General features: G+C 47.3%; 2 protein-coding genes across 4 annotated transcripts in view; both read right to left on the reverse strand.

Moving 5' to 3' along the window:
- Positions 1 to 4,035, reverse strand: part of TTLL3 (tubulin tyrosine ligase like 3) — a 21,737-nt gene extending 17,702 nt beyond the window's left edge. Inside the window, 4 exon segments of the mRNA XM_023749430.1 lie at positions 1,039 to 1,133; positions 1,279 to 1,447; positions 3,364 to 3,455; positions 3,660 to 4,035. Of these exon segments, the coding sequence (XP_023605198.1) occupies positions 1,039 to 1,133; positions 1,279 to 1,447; positions 3,364 to 3,455; positions 3,660 to 4,035 (732 nt within the window).
- Positions 4,036 to 6,935: 2,900 nt separating this feature from the next.
- Positions 6,936 to 17,572, reverse strand: ARPC4 (actin related protein 2/3 complex subunit 4). 3 transcript variants are annotated; one of them, XM_014451350.1, is made up of 6 exons: positions 17,441 to 17,572; positions 14,818 to 14,936; positions 13,249 to 13,360; positions 11,680 to 11,775; positions 10,664 to 10,834; positions 6,936 to 7,818 (listed from the first exon to the last, which is right to left on the reverse strand). In XM_014451350.1, the coding sequence occupies exons 1-6, from the start codon at positions 17,555 to 17,557 to the stop codon at positions 7,813 to 7,815; spliced, it is 621 nt and encodes a 206-aa protein (XP_014306836.1). In that variant the 5' UTR covers positions 17,558 to 17,572; the 3' UTR covers positions 6,936 to 7,812. The 3 variants fall into 3 exon arrangements, with proteins under 3 accessions (XP_014306836.1, XP_014306838.1, XP_014306837.1); XM_014451352.2 differs by lacking the exon at positions 17,441 to 17,572 and adding an exon at positions 16,865 to 16,883; XM_014451351.2 differs by lacking the exon at positions 6,936 to 7,818 and adding an exon at positions 10,965 to 11,069 and having other exon boundaries at positions 10,692 to 10,834.
- Between the last annotated feature and the right edge of the window lie 110 nt (positions 17,573 to 17,682).

The following is a 17,682-nucleotide window of genomic DNA, read 5'->3' on the forward strand; positions in this document are numbered from 1 at the left end:
CCATGGCCATCAATGATTTGCTCAGAGACAGGACAGTGACTCTAAGCTGATGGGCACATAGCACTTGACAAAAGGCTCCTACATTTCTCTATCTCTCCTACAACTCTGGGAGGTAGGATAACCCATGCACGAATTTGTGCACCACATGCTAGACCAGGGGTGGGCAAACTTTTTGACTCGAGGGCCACAATGGGTTCTTAAACTGGACTGGAGGGCCGGAACAAAAGCATGGATGGATTGTTTGTGTGAACTAATATAAATTCAAAGTAAACATCATTACATAAAAGGGTACGGTCTTTTTTTTTTTTAGTTTTATTCATTTCAAACGGGCCGGATCCGGCCCACAGGCCGTAGTTTGCCCACGGCTGTGCTAGACCATGTTCTCAATACTTTCCATGTCATCTCATTTAATCCTCACCAAACCCCTATGAGGCAGATGCTACTGTGGTCCCCATTTCACAAATGAGGAAACTGAGGCACAGAAAGGATAAGTGCTTGTCCAAGGGCTGCCAAGGTTGAGCCATATGAAACAGAACACTCAACCTTTCCTGACATACAAAAATGGCAATTTGGTATAGTTCAACTTAGTAAGTGGTGGTGGAACACCTCGTCCTCATCTGTATGGCTTAGTCACTGCCTAGAGGCATTTGGCCCCAGAATTTGCAAGCCTGTCTGCTCCACACACAAATCCTCCACATCATATCAGCCTCTTTCCAAGCTTTTTAAGCCCTTCCTTCCAGCCTTCGCTTGCCAAGGGCAGAGGAAGGAGATGAATTATGTGGCTTTTAGTTGGAAGGGGGAATTCCTAGGCATGGAGTTTGTGCCAGCTTCTGATACAACCTAGCCGAGTTCTGATCCCAGGCTAGCCTTGTCTGAGCACCACTGTGTCCCTCACCATTCTGCTGGCCCATCCAAGCTTTAGAGAAGCAATTAGGTTTTATTGCCTATGGGGAAACTGAGGCTCAGAGAAGGAAAGGACTTGTCTAGGGTCATCCAGCTGGACTCTAATGCTCTCCCTCCAGCCCCCTAGGCCCTCACCATCACAGCATGTGTCCCATCTAGGTTATCCAATTGCAGTACATCATCATCGAAGAGTTGTGATGGCTGGAACACCTCGTCCTCATCTTGATCGTCTGCAAATGCAGAGAGAGCCCAGGCCTGGTGAGGCCCCTGTCCCTGCCCCATAGGCCCATACCAAAGTCTCAAGCCTGGGACAGTGAAAACCAAAGGAAAGCCACTTGAGAGAGGCAGCTTGTGGAAATGGAGGGAACTGCTCACCATCCTCAGTGATGTCACTATCACCCGTTACTGAGCTATTCAGATGCTTCTGGGGTGACAGCAGGGTGGTGCCCGACGAATGGACCATCTTCTTCTCCACCCAGCCCCTGCGGCGCAAGAGGCACCGGATCACCGGGTAGTGGCCTTGGATCATAAAGATCTTCTTCTGCTGTAAGGTGAGAGAAGGATACTTGCTCAGTAAGTACTGCCTATGTGCCAGACATAGGGAATGGTGAACCAGAATTTTGTTATTCTAGTAAAGGAGACAGATTATAAACAAGTAGATAAATAAATATGGTTGTATCAGAAGCTGGCATAATTTTGACTACAAAGTTATGATAATAGTTGATATTTATTAAACACCTATATGTGCTAAGCATATATATGTGTGTGTGTATATATATTTCTAACAATAACATGTATTTTTAACAGATGTTATTATCCCCATTTAACTGATTATGAAACAGAGGCATAGAGAGGTTGAATAGCTTGGCCACACAGTGGTTAAGTGAAAAAGCAGGGATTTAAATCCAGGTAGGCTGACTCCAAAAACTGGACACTTAATGGGGATTCAGAGAAACTAGAAATACATACAGTCAGGGGATGTGGAGAAGGAGCCACGAATTAAGAGCTGGACAAATGGCAGTTTGGACAAAGGAAAAAGCATGTGCAAAGGTCTTGAGGCTAGAGGGAGGTCTAAAGGAGTTGGAAGGGGACCAGGGTTAGAGTGGAAATGAGGGGAGAGCTCCTGAGCCAGGAGGTCATGGCTAAACTGTGGAAGGTCCTGCAGGCCTTGGACATGGTCTTGAATTTTATATCAACAGCAGTGTGCAGCACTGAAGGCTAAGAGAGGGAGTGCTGTGACTGGAGGCTGCTGTCTGGAGAGGAGATGGAGGAGACAAGGGTGGAAGTAGGGAGGCCAGTTGGAGGGCTGTTGTGGTTTGTGTGGGAGAGGTTTGTGTGGGAGAGAAATCACGGTAACTAGAATGAGGGTGGCTACAATGGAGAAGGGAAGGTCATGGAATTGGGATTTGTTCTGGAAATACAGGTGACTGGTTTTGCTGATGGGAGTAGATGTGTGGGTGAGTGAATAAAAAGATCAGATTTCTAGCTTGAGCAACTAGGAGATGGGGAGACCAGAGACTAATGATGACTGGGTTAGGCAGGAAAATCAAGAGTATGGTTTGGGACATGGAAATGATAGTAAGTTCTCTGGATGGAGATGTCCAGTAAGCGGCTGGATCTGCCAAGTGTACAGTTAAAGCATAGGCTGGGCAGGAAAGGGCATGCAGGGGGCACAGCACCCTGTCTGGACTCACAGCCAAGGAGACAGGTGTGGGGAGGGATCCAGGGAACCACTAAAGTCCCAGGCACCTTCAAAGCAGCAGTCAGGGAGGGAGGAAGGAAAACTAGATGTGAGCAGAGAGCCGAGAGGAAAGGGTGTGTGGGGCAGCGGTGCAATGACACAGGTGCCCAACCAAGATTGGGACAGAAAAGGGGCTGCTCCTGGGACTTCCCTAGTGTCCTTGACTAGGTTCTCCCAAGGAAGTGGAGAAGGGACAGAAACAGAGAGGTAGGAGCTGAGGGGCTCATGCTGGGTAAAGAAGTAGACAAGACTGCTAAATGAAGGGGTATCAAAAATAGGGAGGGCCCTAGCTGGTTTGGCTCAGTGGACAGAGTGTCTGTCCGACTGTGGACTGAAGGGTCCCGGGTTTGATTCTGGTCAAGGGCACATGCCCGGGTTGTGGGCTCCATCCCCAGGAGGTGTGCAGGAGGCAGCCGATCAATGATTCTCTCATCATTGATGTTTCTCTCTCCCCCTTCCTCTCTGAAATCAATAAAAATACATTAAAAAAATTTTTTAAATAGGGATGTATTTGCAGGTGTGGGCTAGAAGGGGTCAAGGGGGACAAGTAGGGCATCTGTAATACTTCCAACAATAAAGATAAACTTTTAAAAAATAGGGAGGTATTTGAAGATGGGTGTGGAATCAAGGAGTTTGTTTTTTAAGGATGGAATAAATTAGTTCAGGGAGGCAGATTGTGCCATTCTAGAACCGCCCCTCCTTCCCTAGCCTCCTCTGACCTTGACAGCTCTCTCCACATGGATCTTGGCGTTTCTGAGCCGGCCCATGTGCGGAGAGTCCTTGGACAATCCTGACCAGAGGACCAGGGAACCTGCGGAAAGATGAGTAGAGGGGGCTCAGCCTAGCATCTCTCTGGCCCCCAATACCCATGCCCCTGCTCCTTCTCTTTCTCTGCCCTTCACCCGGATGCCCACCCTCTATCGCTCTTCTCCAGACCCCCATGCCCTCCACCCAGTCGTCTCTTCCTCGTCACTACTGCCTCAGGCCAGGATGGGCTGACCGAAATGGGCCTCACCGTCCTGCAGCGGGGCATCATCAAGGGCTCGGGTGTGCGGGCGCCCGAGGGGGCGTAGATCTGCGGTGCCCTGGGCGTGAGTGCCATGGGCGAGCTGGATGGCGCGGCTGCCGGCCAGGCTTTTGCTACCAGCACGAGCCCCGTCGGACCAGGCGCAGGCGGACCTGGGCCATGGCAGCGTCTCTAGAGGCCGAAACTCCGAGCGGTGTGCCCAGGGCCACGGGACGGGGTAACTGGTGCGTGGCTCAGGCGGCTGCGGCTTCTGCGGCCAGTTGCATACCGGGCCGCCCTCCAGGCGGTACCAGGCGGTGGAGCACGGGTGTCTGACCCTCAGGTCCCCCGCGCTCCGGATCAGCGCCAAGCGGGGGCCCTGCATGCGCCTTACCGCGCTCCCACGCCCTCCCTGCGCCCCGCACTGCTGCCTCTCGCGGGATTGCAGAGCAGGGTCCTAGGGTTCGAGGCTCCGCCCTCTGTTTATTGTCGCCTTGGAAACCATTCCTTGCCACAATCAGGCCGCGGGTTGGCTGGTTCCATCAGGCGAACTCTGAACTTCACCTGCCCCACACCCTTGATGAGAGCACTGATGGCGGAAGCGCACAGTACCGGGTTGCCAATTACTACCAGTGCCATGGTTTCTCATTGAGCACTTCCTGGGGCTCCAGTCATTTCACAGTATTTATAGAGGACCACGTCCTAGGCAATGGGCTAGGACCTAGGTGATCCCTGACCTCATGGAGTTTAGAGCCCGGTGGAGAGGAAACAAAAAGTAAGCAACAAAGGTATATAACAGCTGTAAGTATGGTACGGGCAATGAACTACAGCCAGGAAAGTGGCATATTTTGGATAAGGCAGTCAAGGATGTTCTCTGAAGAGGTGACATTGAAGCCAACGCCGTACAGAATGCAAAGGTCAGGAGTTGGCCAGGGAAGAGGGGAGAAATAGCATTCCAGGGAGAGGCAAGTCTCAGCAACAGCCCTGAGGAGGGTAAGAACCTTTCTGGGGAACTAAAAGGATGCCAATGTGGCTGGAGCCTGGTGAGGCGGGATTGCATCTGCAGGGCCTGACAGATGGGGCTAGGAGCAGATCCTTGGGGACAGATTTGAAAGACCGTATATGCAGGAAACAATGATCCAGCACAGAACACACTTCTCCCTTCCCCCACCCCACAAAAATTGGAAATACAAAAACAGATCATCTTTGTCAACTGCAGGAAAAAATGTAACTGGATTTATGCACAGCTCTCAAGACAAGACTAAGCAATCCTTTTGGGCGTGGTGGCAAAGTAGTATCCTCAAGACACAGGTGAGATAAATAAAACTCCAAGATGTTACAGAATTTGCCTCATCACAGAGCCAGCAGTGGAACCCAGATCTGATTCCAAGGCCCCACTCTTATTAAACACAAACACTGTTAACATCATGACCCCATGTTATCACTCTAAACTGGTTGTCTATTGGTCATGGAAATATGGGTAGTTTGAGAGGTAAACTCTAGCAGTGCCCATTTAAGCAAACTCCAGGGAAGAGAGTACCTGGTCCAAAAAGCCAGCTTTGTGTTGTCTCTGGCTAGATCTGCCCATTCAGTGAAGGTGGGTCCTCCACCTAGGTGTCCAGCCAACCCCATCCCCGCAGATCACCCTTCCCAACCCCCCACTGGCTGGTGACTGGGCTTCCCAAAAGACATGTCCCCAGGAGAGGGCCAGCTGATTGGAAACCACCCAGTCCGTTCTCATCAGGGAGCAAATTTGGTTTTAGGGGATCCAGATCAGAGGAGATGGATCCATGACAAGAGAGTTTTGGCTGGCTCACCCAGGCAATGCCGTCCAGTGAGGGCTGAGTGAGCAGCTGCCATACTCTATAGTGGTTATCTTCACTGTGAGCACCTTTAACATTCACTGCAAAGCTAGAACACAGTCATGTGCCCCAGAGTAGGGCACACCTCATTCTGCAAGGCAGAAGGAAGAGGTCACAGAGGTAAGTCATAAAGGGGATGATAGCTATCCAAGTTGCTCCCAGCCCCAGCCCTTTCTCCCTTTAACATCACCTTGTCCTCTACTTCAAGAGACCCGTTGGCCATCTAGAACACTTTTGAAAGCTCAGCTCAAAGGCCAACCCTTCTGAAACTCTTCCCGGCATCCTCCTCCATAAATAATGCCCTGTGGGCCCCAAGACTTATAGTGAATATGAAACACTTCAGCACATCTATTTACATACCTGGCTTTTACTAGTCCCCCAAATCTCTCCAAGACAGGGATAATGTCATCGCCCATGACTAGATGAGGAAAGTTATCAGCTTGCATAGTGGGCTGGTGGAAAGATCAGCTATTGTTTACTTAGTACCGGTATAGCAGGAACTATGCGAGATTGTTTACATTAACTATCTCCACTTTATAATTTACTCAAATTCAGCAAGAGTTTGGACTCATGCCGGGCTGATGCAGCTCAGCAGTTGAGCGCCAAACCAGAAACCAAGAGGCCCCCAGTTCAATTCCCAGTCAGGGCACATGCCTGTGTTGCAGGCTCCACCCCCTGTGTGTGGGGGCATGGTGTGTGTGTATGTGCAGGATGTAGCTGATTGATGTTTCTCTCTCATGGATGCTTCTATCTAATCTCTCCTTCCCTCTCTAAAAAATCAATAAAATATATTTAAGAGTTGGGACTCAAATACAAGCAATCTTGTTTACTTGGGAGGATTCACCAAGTCTAGCACTGTCCAAGAGCTTTCTGTGATCATGGAAATGCTCTACATATGTACCATCTGACATGATAGGCATTAGTCACTGGTAGCTATTGAGCACTTGTAATGTTGCTGGTGGGATCGTGTGAGTAAATTTTAAACCTTATTTAGTTTGAGTAATTTAAATAACCACACATGGCTACTGAGTACTGTCCTAGCATTGGTAGAGGCACAAGTCTTGGATTTGAAATCTACCCTTTTGCTCACTGGCTCAATTTGGGGCAAGCTACTACATCTTATGGAACCTGTTTCCTTAGCCATAAAATGGGATCACTGTCTCTCCGAGGTTGGTTTAGCCCAAATGAGCTCATTAGGCAAAAAGGACCAAAGCTCTTTATAGGTGGGGGTAACAGTTTTTAAAATGGGTGGTGCCTAGATTGCAATGGAAGACTCTGGATTAGGGCCCTAGGCAGGGATGTCAGGAACCGTAAGATTGCTTCTGGTGGTGACCCCAGGCCCAAGTACCAGTCACATGGTCTTTGGAAAGAAAAAGCCCCACCTCCCCTCTCTCTTTCCACATATGCAGACAGAGCACAGACCTCATGCAGCCCCAAAGGGGCAAGAAGAGAGTTTAATCAGGGGCGGGGGGACCCATCAGAATAAGAAAAGGTACAGCGAGCATGGGAGCAGAGAAGCCGGAGCAGGTGGGAAGGCCCAGCCAGGAATCTGATAGGACTCACCTCTCCACCTCAGCACAGGCACTGCACTGACAGACAAGGCAAAACAGTGACCCCTCTCAGCTGGGAGGCCTGGAAGTGGCCCCTGTGACCAGAGGTTGCCTGGCTTTCTGGTTCCAGCTCCTAGGTGTGGCTGGTGGCCACTGGTTCAGCCCTTGTCCCCAACCAGTGCTGAGTGGCGATTTTTAGGCAGAGCTCAGGAAGCTAGCCACTGCTTCTACTGGGCTCAAGGAGGCTTGAGAATAAGAGGGCAAGGGAGAGGAACTGGAGTCTGAAACCTCCCTCCCTCCCCACATGGGGTGACTTGGGGGAGGAACAGTAGTCGCCTTTTGGCTCCAGGCCCGCCCAGACCCACAGCGACCAATAAGGTACAATCACTGGGACCAGTCACAGCCACTGGAGGTGGAGGTTTTTGTTTAAAAAAAAAAAAAAAAAAGACAAAAAGGTTACAGTCTCCTACAAGCACAGAGTTTAAATTTCAAGACACTAAAAAAAAAATCCGTCCGCCCAGGGGACTGAACATCAGAAGCCAGCCTGACCAGGCACGTGTGGCCTTGGGGCAAGTTCACTGCTGCTTTGTCACCAGCTAGCAAGCGCACCACCCCCCCCTCCCGCATTTAATGCCCACCCCAACCCAGGTCCCCTCTGCTTCTGCTGTCGCTCTGAGAAGTGACTCCAGGATGCCTTTGCAGAGACACAGGAGATTCTGAGGGGGAAGGCCACGAGATCCAGTCAGATGTTTAAAACTGTCAAGAAAACAAAGAAATGGTGAATGATGGTTACTGCTGTATTCCAGTAGGCCTGCTGAGGGGGGGTGAGGAGGGCCGATCTGAGAGCTGCCACTGTGCTCAGACCTCTGAGGGGGCAGGATTAGGTCCCAGGACACCCCTGTGGGCATGCTTTTCCCAGTGATCTTTAGGACACTGGCCCTAAACCTAGCACTAGACAAGGCAGCGAAATTAAAGGTGGTATGGGCTTTTCCATAGCTCCTCTTAGCCATGTCACAGAGGCTGCTATAAAGCACTGTCACAGCAACTTGCTTCTTTAGAGATGCAAGGGCTTGGGGACTCAGAGGGCTCAAGCTCTGTGTGGTCCTCCAACCTAGGACAGGCCCTTGACAAGTTTCCTGCCATCAAGTATCCCTCATGGTGCCAAGAACAGCCCTGGACATTTTACAGACCAGAGGTTATAGACCAATGAATGAATAGCCAAGCCCCAAAATGAGCCCATACAGTGTTTAAAAGAATATGAATTAGTTGCCAACCTTGAAAATAAGGGAGACTCTGGATACTAATCCAGACTTTAGGATTCTTTTTTAAATTTTTTATTTTTTTTTAAATTTTTTTGGTGGAAATTTATTAAAGAACAAGTACAGATTCCCACGTGGGGAGGGGGAAAGAGTCCCTTTATTATTTTTTAAAATATACTTGTATTGATTTCAGAGAGGAAAGGGGAGGGAGAGATAAATAGAAACATCAATGATGAGAGAGAATTATGGATCAGCTGCTTTCTGCATGCCCCACACTGGGGATCAAGCCTGCAGCCTGGGCATGTGCCCTGACTGGGAATCGAACCGTGACCTCCTGGTTCATAGGTTGATGCTCAATCACTGAGCCATGCTAACCAGGCAAGACTTTGGGATTCTTTTGAAAGCTGTAAGATGAAGCTGTATGGTGGTGATCCTCTTCAGGTGAGGCATGAGTTCACTAGGTCCCTACACAATCCACTTTATTCACATACATTACCTGCCCACCTGAATATGTGACCCCTGCCAGATGCCAAAGTACTATTCCAGGATCTCGGAGTCTGAAACTTAGCTCCTAGTCCTGGTTCTCCCACTTACTGAGGGACCTTGGGAAGGTGATTTAACTTCTGGAGCTCTAGTTTACTAATCTGTAAAATGGGGATTAACACCTGCCTCAAAGATTGTGTTTTTTTAAATGTAGAGAGAGAAACATTGATATGAGAAACACTGATTGCCTGCCTCCTGAACGCCCCCTACTGGGTATCAAGTCCACACCCCTAGCATGTGCCCTGACTGGGAATCGAACTGGCAACCTTTTGGTGCATGGGACAATGCTAAACCAACTGAGCCTCTATGGCTGGGCAAAGATTGTTTAAGTTATTAAATAAAGCATGTGGCCCTAACCAGTTTGGCTCAGTGGATAGAGCGTCGGCCTGCGGACTGAAGGGTCCCAGGTTCGATTCCAGTCAAGGGCATGTACCTTGGTTGCGGGCACATCCCCAGTAGGAGGTGTGCAGGAGGCAGCTGATTGATGTTTCTCTCTCATCAATGTTTCTATCTCTCTATCCCTCTCCCTTCCTCTCTGTAAAAAATCAATAAAGTATATTTTAAAAATAAATAAATAAATAAAGCATGTGAATTGCTTTTTAGCTGCCTAACTATAAAAATATAATTATCATAAGAGTGATTAGTGCATAAATGAGTTAAGTACTAAATTGGGGCAAGAACTATTTTTCTTCACAGTTGAATGCAAAGGCCTCCTAGTGCCCTGGCCATAAAACTTTGGTACTACAATACATACAACACTCACTATCTGCCAAGTGATATGCTTTACATGTATTTCCTCATTGTTCAACCACATGAAAGGTTCATATTAATTGCTCAGTCTCCTCATTTTGCTGCTGAGGAAACAAGCTTAGTTAAGAGGTTCAGTCCATGCCCAAGCAGGCAAGGAGCCTAGACTCACACCCAGGTGGTCTAACTTCATAGCCTGTGTGATCTGAACAAGCACACTTACCCTGTGCGCACAGTAAAGCTACTCTGTATGCTGGCTGCCCTCAATATAATTAAAGCCCAGGGGAAGCGGGTGTAATTTCCATTTTTAGGAATCTGAGCTCCTTCTGGGCTGGGCCTGTATGCACTGGTAAGAATAAACATAAATCTACCATCTAGGGATCACTGTCAACTCTGAATGGAACATGTCAACAAACCAAAGATTGTTTGGAAGAAGAAAAAGAAGGCGGCATGTCCTGAATATCTAAACAAGAACAACTGTGTCATCAGTTCATCAATGTTTACAATTCCTCCTCTTCAGAGGACTGCAGTCCTTTCAGTTAGGAAGGCATAAACAGTTGAAAAAAGATCCAGAGGACTTAGGCCAGGAAAGTGATGGAAAACAGCTTGAAGAAATTGTGGCTTAAAGCCTGAGAAACAGACGCTGAAGGAAAATATTTAAGTCTGTTTGAGGAGTGGAATTACACTATGATTAATTGTCCTACATTCCTAGAAAATCCACACGTGGATTTAACATGCCTCACTTGGGGCTTGCACTAGATATAGAGGACTCTGTACATTTTGACGTATAGAATTTAGCATCTAAGACCCAATAGACTAGGAGAGAGGTATCCCCTAGACACCCAGTTATGGAAAATGCCCTGCACCTCTGAAAGATGAAGCTCATGTTCTCCAGCCTCAAGGCACCTGGCTGATGTGGCACCCACCAGAGATCCTAGAGGCCTCCGGAAATACTCACACACTGGCACCACTTTCCTGCCAGATGCTAAATTCTTAACAGGACCCATGGCTGCTCCTGTCTCTGGAAGGAAACCAGGAAAGCCCTTACTTACATTCTTAAGGAACTCCTCAGCTACGATACGGGCACGGGCGTTGACCGACAGCTTCATCTCACTGATCTCTTTGTCGATCTCCTCCATGAAGTGGATCACAAAGTCCACCAACTTGTGTTTATACATCTGCTCTGTGTGGAAGTTGGTGATCAGAAAACTGATGTCATAACCCTAGGAAAGGAAGACAGCAGGAAGAGAAAAAAAGGAGATTAGCACCCCAGGGGGAACTTAGCTGGCCATGTCCTCTGGGTTCACTCAGTCACATGCTTCCAGCTGATTGCAATCTTCTCTCAAGCTACACCTTTCAGTCAGCAGCCCACCTGCTCTGGTGGGGTGTCTATGTTGGATCCAAGGAACTGAACCCAGTTGAGGATTTTGTGCATATCAGACGTCTCAGCAAGACTATCTGTGGCACAAATAGTAGCATTCAGAATGAGTCAAGGGAGAGTGAAGAGACTTGAAATTTTGTCATAGAAGAATCAAATAAAACAGGGGACACTTAGTCTGAAGAGATGCTGTGGGAGACAGATTGGATAGAGCCTTTAACTGTCAGATCGGTTGTGTGTGGAAGAGTAATTTTACTTATCCTGGGTGGCCTCAGAGGTTAGGGCTAGGACCAGAAGATTTTAGCTCAGAATGAGGACTAGCTTGTCCAACACGTCTAATGTATCTGGTGATGCTGCATGCAGCTCTGTGTGGGTGGTGTTGCTCAGTCATTGGGGACATTTTAAGTCAATATGACAGGGAGTCTGTGGAGAGGACTGAAGTACAAAGTCAGCAACAACTGACCCAGTCAATTGTATCCTTGAAAGACTATGAAATCAGCTAGCAGCAGAGCTTAGAAAGAATTTGACTCACTGTGTCCTTTTTGCTGCTACATTCTCAATTCAAGCAGTGGCTGGATGCCCTACAGTTAGAGAAGTAGCAATCCTGGTTCTAGAAACAATCCCATGCCAGTGACAGTGGACTTAGTGATAGAATCCTGGACATCATGAACATGTGAATCACAGTCTCACCTCCACTGGTTTCCTTCGAAGGATAAAGAAATTCTCTGCTCGCATCATCATAAAGCGCATGAACTTGTGGCATAAAATCTTCTCAATCTCATCAGCCTATTGAGAGCAAAGCAGAAAAGTTTCCCTAAAGCTGATACCATAAACTAACAGAAGCCTGTAGCCTGGGCTTCTGACCCAATTCCCCCAAGGCTCACTGAAGCCAGAGGGGTTTGGGACTGGGAGCACTCTGCCTGAACTTTGAATCATGGGACACTTGGTTGCCAATTGAAAGGAGGGTCTATAACAGGGGTCCTCAAACTTTTTAAACAGGGGGCCAGTTCACTGTCCCTCAGACCGTTGGAGGGCCGGACTATAGTTTAAAAAAAAACTATGAACAAATTCCTATGCACACTGCACATATCTTCTTTTGAAGTAAAAAAACAAAACGGGAACAAATACAATATTTGTATTTGCATGTGGCCCGCGGGCCGTAGTTTGAGGACCCCTGGTCTATAATATTAGATGTGCTCCAACAGGGCATTATCATGATCTCATCTTTGTCCATTCCAGAAGGGAATTTTGGCAAACCTGAGTGTTCTACCCACTTCTTCCAGAGTCCTCATCTATATTCAAAGATGCCTTTCTCTTTCTCATTTCACTAGTGCTACATTTCCCAGTCTGTGATATATTTCACCTGGCTTATCAGAGACTGAACATGAAACGATTCCCAGTTTCTCCCTGAACTTAAATATTTCTAAGAAGTAATTTTGCAGCTGGGTAATAGTATGCCCTGAACAGTCCGCAACACTTTATAATCTCCTTTTTTAACAGAGAGCAGACCCCAGAGGTAGGGCTTCCTGTAGGCAACAGAATCACTGTTTGTTTTCATTAGGTTTATTTTTTAGAGTTCCCTCCATCTGGCAAGTGATATTGTTCTTCCACTTATGACATAGCTTCTATTAAAGAAACTAAGTCAATTTAAAGAAACCTACTAAGTATACAGCTGTCAAGATGGTTCACAGATATGGCAAAAATTATGGGGGTGCTGGGAAGGTCAGACATTTGTAAAACATCTAAGGAAATATAATTGCACTTTGTTTTTTACCCTAAACCTTACTTTCAGAGTTTATGACTGGTACTGGTACTGTTACTATTTATTTTCCTGAACTGGACTTATTCTTCACTCCTTAGGAATGGTTCTGTGAGCTAATACTAACTGGCCCATGGCCTTGGCTGCTACATTTCCTGACTTCTAATCCAGGGCAAGGCCTAGGCCAGTGATGGGAACCTATGACACGCGTCTCATTTTTTTGGTTGATTTTTCTTTGTTAAATGGCATTTAAATATATAAAAATTTCTATATGTGACACGGCACCAGAGTTAAGTCAGGGTTTTTCAAAATGCTGACACGCCGAGCTCAAAAGGTTCGCCATCACTGGCCTAGGAGATAAGAGTTGCTTGCTCTTTATTCTACCGACCTGCTGAGTTTGGCAAATCATTTCCTGGGTATATAGTCAAGTTTCCATCCACCCAGATCTCAGTGGGGATCCCTGGCCTCGTGGAGAGGCAGGGGCTCCACAGTGAGCTCACCTGTTTCACAGCAATGCTGACCCGCACAGAGTTGATGGAGCCCTCAATCAGAACCTTTTCCTTCTCATTCCTGCTGATGGTCACAGGTTGTAACAGGAGCTCTTTGCTACTCCTGAAAACACAATGTCACAAAGGCTCTGTACTAGAGAGGAACAGAATGCTCAGGGAGACCCCACACAGGTCCTACAATCACTTCCTGAGACCAGAGTCCAAGGAACAGGAGACTCACAAGCAGGGCTGCTCCAAGATGGGGGCCAGTGAGTGTATTCTCAATGGAAAGAGCACAGGCTCTGGAGTCAGGGCAAAGAGGTTTTGAAATCCAGCCTCCTCTGTTATTTTTCCTGGGCAAGTTACCCTACTGGAATCTTAATTTTCTCATCTGTAAAATGACTGATTCCTATTTCACTGGCAAGGACTGAGAGAGATAAAGAGGGGTCAAGTGTCCAATAGCATGCCAGGAACATGTAGGAGGAGCTTTACAAATGACAGCTCTTACTTTAATATAGGCAAACCCACATACCATTTAAGGAATGAGAGAGGATGCCTTGGAGAAAAGGACAAACTTAGTCTGGCATCTTAATTATCAATCCCTATTGATTCATTCATTCAGCATTAAGACCCCTCTTAGCTCAGTTCCCATTTTCATGCCTCTGCATCCCTAGATCTATGTAATGGTAATCAACTGCAGTGGTAGTGTCTGTGAGCTGTTGTCACATTAAAGTGCCTATTAGAGCCTGGCTGGTGTGGGTCAGTGGTTGAGTGTTGTCCCATGAACCAGGTCACAGTTCAATTCTCGGTCAGGGCATATCCCTGGGTTTTGGGCTCGATCTCCAGTGTGGGGCGTGCAGGAGGCAGCCGATAAATGATTCTCTCTCATCATTAATATTTCTATCTCTCTCTCCCTCTCCCTTCTTCTCTGAAATCTATAAAAAAAAATTTTAAATGCCTATTAGAAACCATATGTGTTAAGTAACATAACATGGCACATGCTAACATCTTGTCAATTTTTTAAAATTTAAATCATATCAATATAGTGTGGTAACACCATGTCTCTCAGTTATACATATGTTCCAGATTAAACTTTAAAGGGTAAAAGAACAACTTGCTTACAAAACATAAACTAGATAAGAGAATATAACCCAAAATGCAGAACATTTGGAGTAGGAGATGAAAGAGTCCAAGTTGATTGGGAGAAAAAAAATCATCCTTGATGTTTAAATTAGAAAAGAATGGAGATAGCATCTCAGATAACTAAATTCTCCATCCTCTTAAACTACCCTTGGGTCCAATAATACCACAGGAGATACTTCCCAAACAGCTCTACTCTGAGAAGTCATACCTGTGTCAAGCAATCTTTACACCAGACTAACTTCTCTCCTGGGTTTTGTCCTGCTAACCCACTGACCCTGTTTTCTGAACTCCAAATGAGGAATCACTGTTCATCTGGCAGCAAGACAAAATATGTGAACTGTTGTTGTCCTGCCAACTCCAGAATGGAAGTTCATGGCACATTCTAGCCATCTCTGAGGCTGCACCCATCACCCCCACCATGACCTTTTTCTTCCCTACCTGACTTCAACCTCCGGTTTGTTGTGTCGTTCCACAACCTGGGAGGAGAAATTCTCCAGGCAGAGGGCAGCCTGCAATGTGGCCCGCACGGCACTCAGGTAGGGACGGAGAGTGGCAGTCTGTAGGAAAAACCCCAAGGGAGGATCAGAATCTGTCTCACAGACCCACTCGCCCCCTGCTTTGGCTACTCAGGAGCCAGAGAGTACTGAGCCGGGCTCTCAGACAGCAAAGTAAAGGTGCCTACCATTCTAATTTCCTGAGCAGTAGATCTCAACAGGGGACCATTTTGCCTGCCAGGGGCACTCAGCAATGTTGAGACATTATTCACTGGCACTACTTGGGATGGGGCGCTATTGGCACTGAGTAGATAAGAGGCCAGGCATACTATTGAACGTTCTACAATGCACAACAAAGAATTATTCAGGCCCATATAGTGCTGAGGTTGAGAAGCTCTGGTATAGAGGCATGCAGGTGAGTGACTGTCCTCAATTATCTTTTGAACCAACATATGGATGTCTACTATGTGCCAAGCACTGAGCTAGGTGCTGGAAATGTAAGATGATTAAGACTATCTCTACCCTTAAATAACTCAATGGGGAGGAAAGACCATGATATAAAGGATAACTGTGGCATAACTAGATTTATATTTATAGAAGAAATTGGCTTTGATTTGAAGATGGAAAAGGATTAGATTTTACAATGAGAAAAATAAGGGCATCCCCACTAGAAGGATCAGCTTCTAGCTACATTGGCTTCTCTTCATTTCCTTATATTGGTATTAGCCAAGTTGATTTCTCACCTCAGGGTTTCACACATGCTGAACTATCTGTCTGCAGGCTTTTCTAACCTCTCTTTACTTAAGTCATCCTTCAGATGTTGGTTTACTCAGAGGAGGGCTCTTCCTCAGAGAACTCTTTCTTGACTTGCCCTTCAAAGCATTTCTTAAAATTTACAGTAACACATTCCTCATACATCTTTAGTAAAGTGATCTCTCCTTCTCTAGACTGTAAGCCTCATGATCAATAAACCATGTCTATTTTATTCAAATCTACATACCCTACACCTTGCTCAGTACCTAACATACAAGGTGGGACAAAAGTAGGTTTACAGTGCGAGTATACAAAAGTCTGTTCTTGTATTATTATTTATTAATGTATTGTTTTCCACATGAACTATAAACCTGTTTTTTGCCCCACCCTGTATATAGTACCTTATTCATTTCCTGCACAATAAATGAATGAATGAAATAACTTAAGCAAAGTTAGGATAACACACAGGGCATTAAGAGTTCCAGAAGTAGTAATGAATACAATGTTGCTGTATATGGAAAGTATTTTAGAGTCAGTAAATGAGGCTGCAATGATAGCCTGGAGATTCATGGAGAATCTCAAATGCCAGGCTACTGAGTTTGGCTTTTCTTTTATGGTGGTAAGAAACTGCTGGGGAATTCTGAGAGGAAGTTACACAACTACATGGAGGCTCTGTGCAGAATGGATTGGAGAGGAAGTGAGACAGAAAGCAGAGAGGGTTATTCAAAGAGTGCTGATGAGAGCCTGGACGGGGCTGTGGAAGAGGACAAGCAGCGAGTAGCACAGGGATTAGATTGACAAAGATGTAAATAATTATGACATTAAATACCTCCCAACAAACTACGGTCCATCAGCACAATGAAATACTACTCAGCAGTAAAAATTTTAAATGACCAAACCCGTGATGCCTGCCCTTTCACCATTAAAATAGTCTCATATAATACCCCAATAAACTTGATTTTTTTTAAAAAATCGAGAGGTATGGCCAGTGTCAGGAACATAGGAGGACAAGCAATTTAGGAGAGAAGCGGAGTTTTGCTCTGGAGGCCTAATGTCAAGGTGTCTTCAAGATATCCAGGCAAACCTTTGAGAGAGTTGAGGAAGGCAGATTCAGGAGTCACCATGAAACACCAGGCCATGAAAGCCAGGAGACGAGATACTTATCACTTAACTTCCGGGAACATTTATCAAATGGGAGGATCTCCAGGGAGGAAGGGGTCGGCAGTACCAGGTCTTACACATTACATCCTGCAGTGAGGCTAACACAGTGAAGTTCTGACCAGGAAGGGGCTTGGGTGGACATCCTTCAGCACGGTAGGCGCAAGGCAGGGGCAAGGGAAAGAATGGGATACCGAGGTCTGGACGCTTCCCTCGGGAAGCTGTGGGGGTCAAGCAGGCAGGAGGGAGCAGAGCAGCGCATTTAGTGAAGCTCTTCTATTCTGGGGAAGTGGCCCTACTACACGCCTCAGCGCCTACAACTGGCTCAGGCCTACTATGTGCGGGGAGGCCCTACCACGAGTCTAGGAAGCGCCACTTCCGGCCCCCTCAAGCATCAGGAGTATTCTCCACCTGCCCGGGGGCCAAACCAGGGTGCCACCGGGCTGCTGCTCACCGGGGCGTCACCCGCTGGCCCCTTCCTCATTCGGCCCCTACCCCGCCCCCCTCCTCCCAGCCTCGTCGTGCCCCCAAACCCCCAGCATCCCTTGGCCCGGGCCTCTCCGCCGCAAAGCCGTATCCCCCCAAACCCACAGTGCTAAGGGAGAAGAGGGGGTGAAGCGGGGGGACGGGGAGGGTCCCCGGCCCGGCACTCTCACCATCGCGGGCGCTGGCTGGGCCGGGAAGCGGAAGTACGGAAGTGGCCCGGCCCGCGACGCCTGCCCTTTCACAGCGGCGCAGCCGCGGTCTCCGCCCAGACTTCCGGGCGGTACCATCGCTGCTCCGGGCGGGGGAAGGGAAGCCTCGGGACACTTGGTCCTTCGGAATTTTTCCCGCTGGTGCTGTCTTGCTTTTTTTAGACTCTTGAAGTTTCACACAGATACTCATGCTTCTTCCGTTC

The sequence above is a fragment of the Myotis lucifugus genome, unplaced genomic scaffold (genome assembly GCF_000147115.1).
Source record: "Myotis lucifugus unplaced genomic scaffold, Myoluc2.0 scaffold_8, whole genome shotgun sequence".
NCBI lineage: Eukaryota > Metazoa > Chordata > Mammalia > Chiroptera > Vespertilionidae > Myotis > Myotis lucifugus.

Coding starts and splice junctions, on each gene's coding strand:
- ARPC4 (XM_014451350.1), bottom strand. CDS start 17,557: ATGGTACCGCCCGGAAGTCTGGGCGGAGACCGCGGCTGCGCCGCTGTG. Junction 14,937..17,440: donor CCCAGCCAGCGCCCGCGATG/GTGAGAGTGCCG, acceptor TTTTTCCTACAG/ACTGCCACTCTCCGTCCCTA. Junction 13,361..14,817: donor AAACCGGAGGTTGAAGTCAG/GTAGGGAAGAAA, acceptor TTGTGTTTTCAG/GAGTAGCAAAGAGCTCCTGT.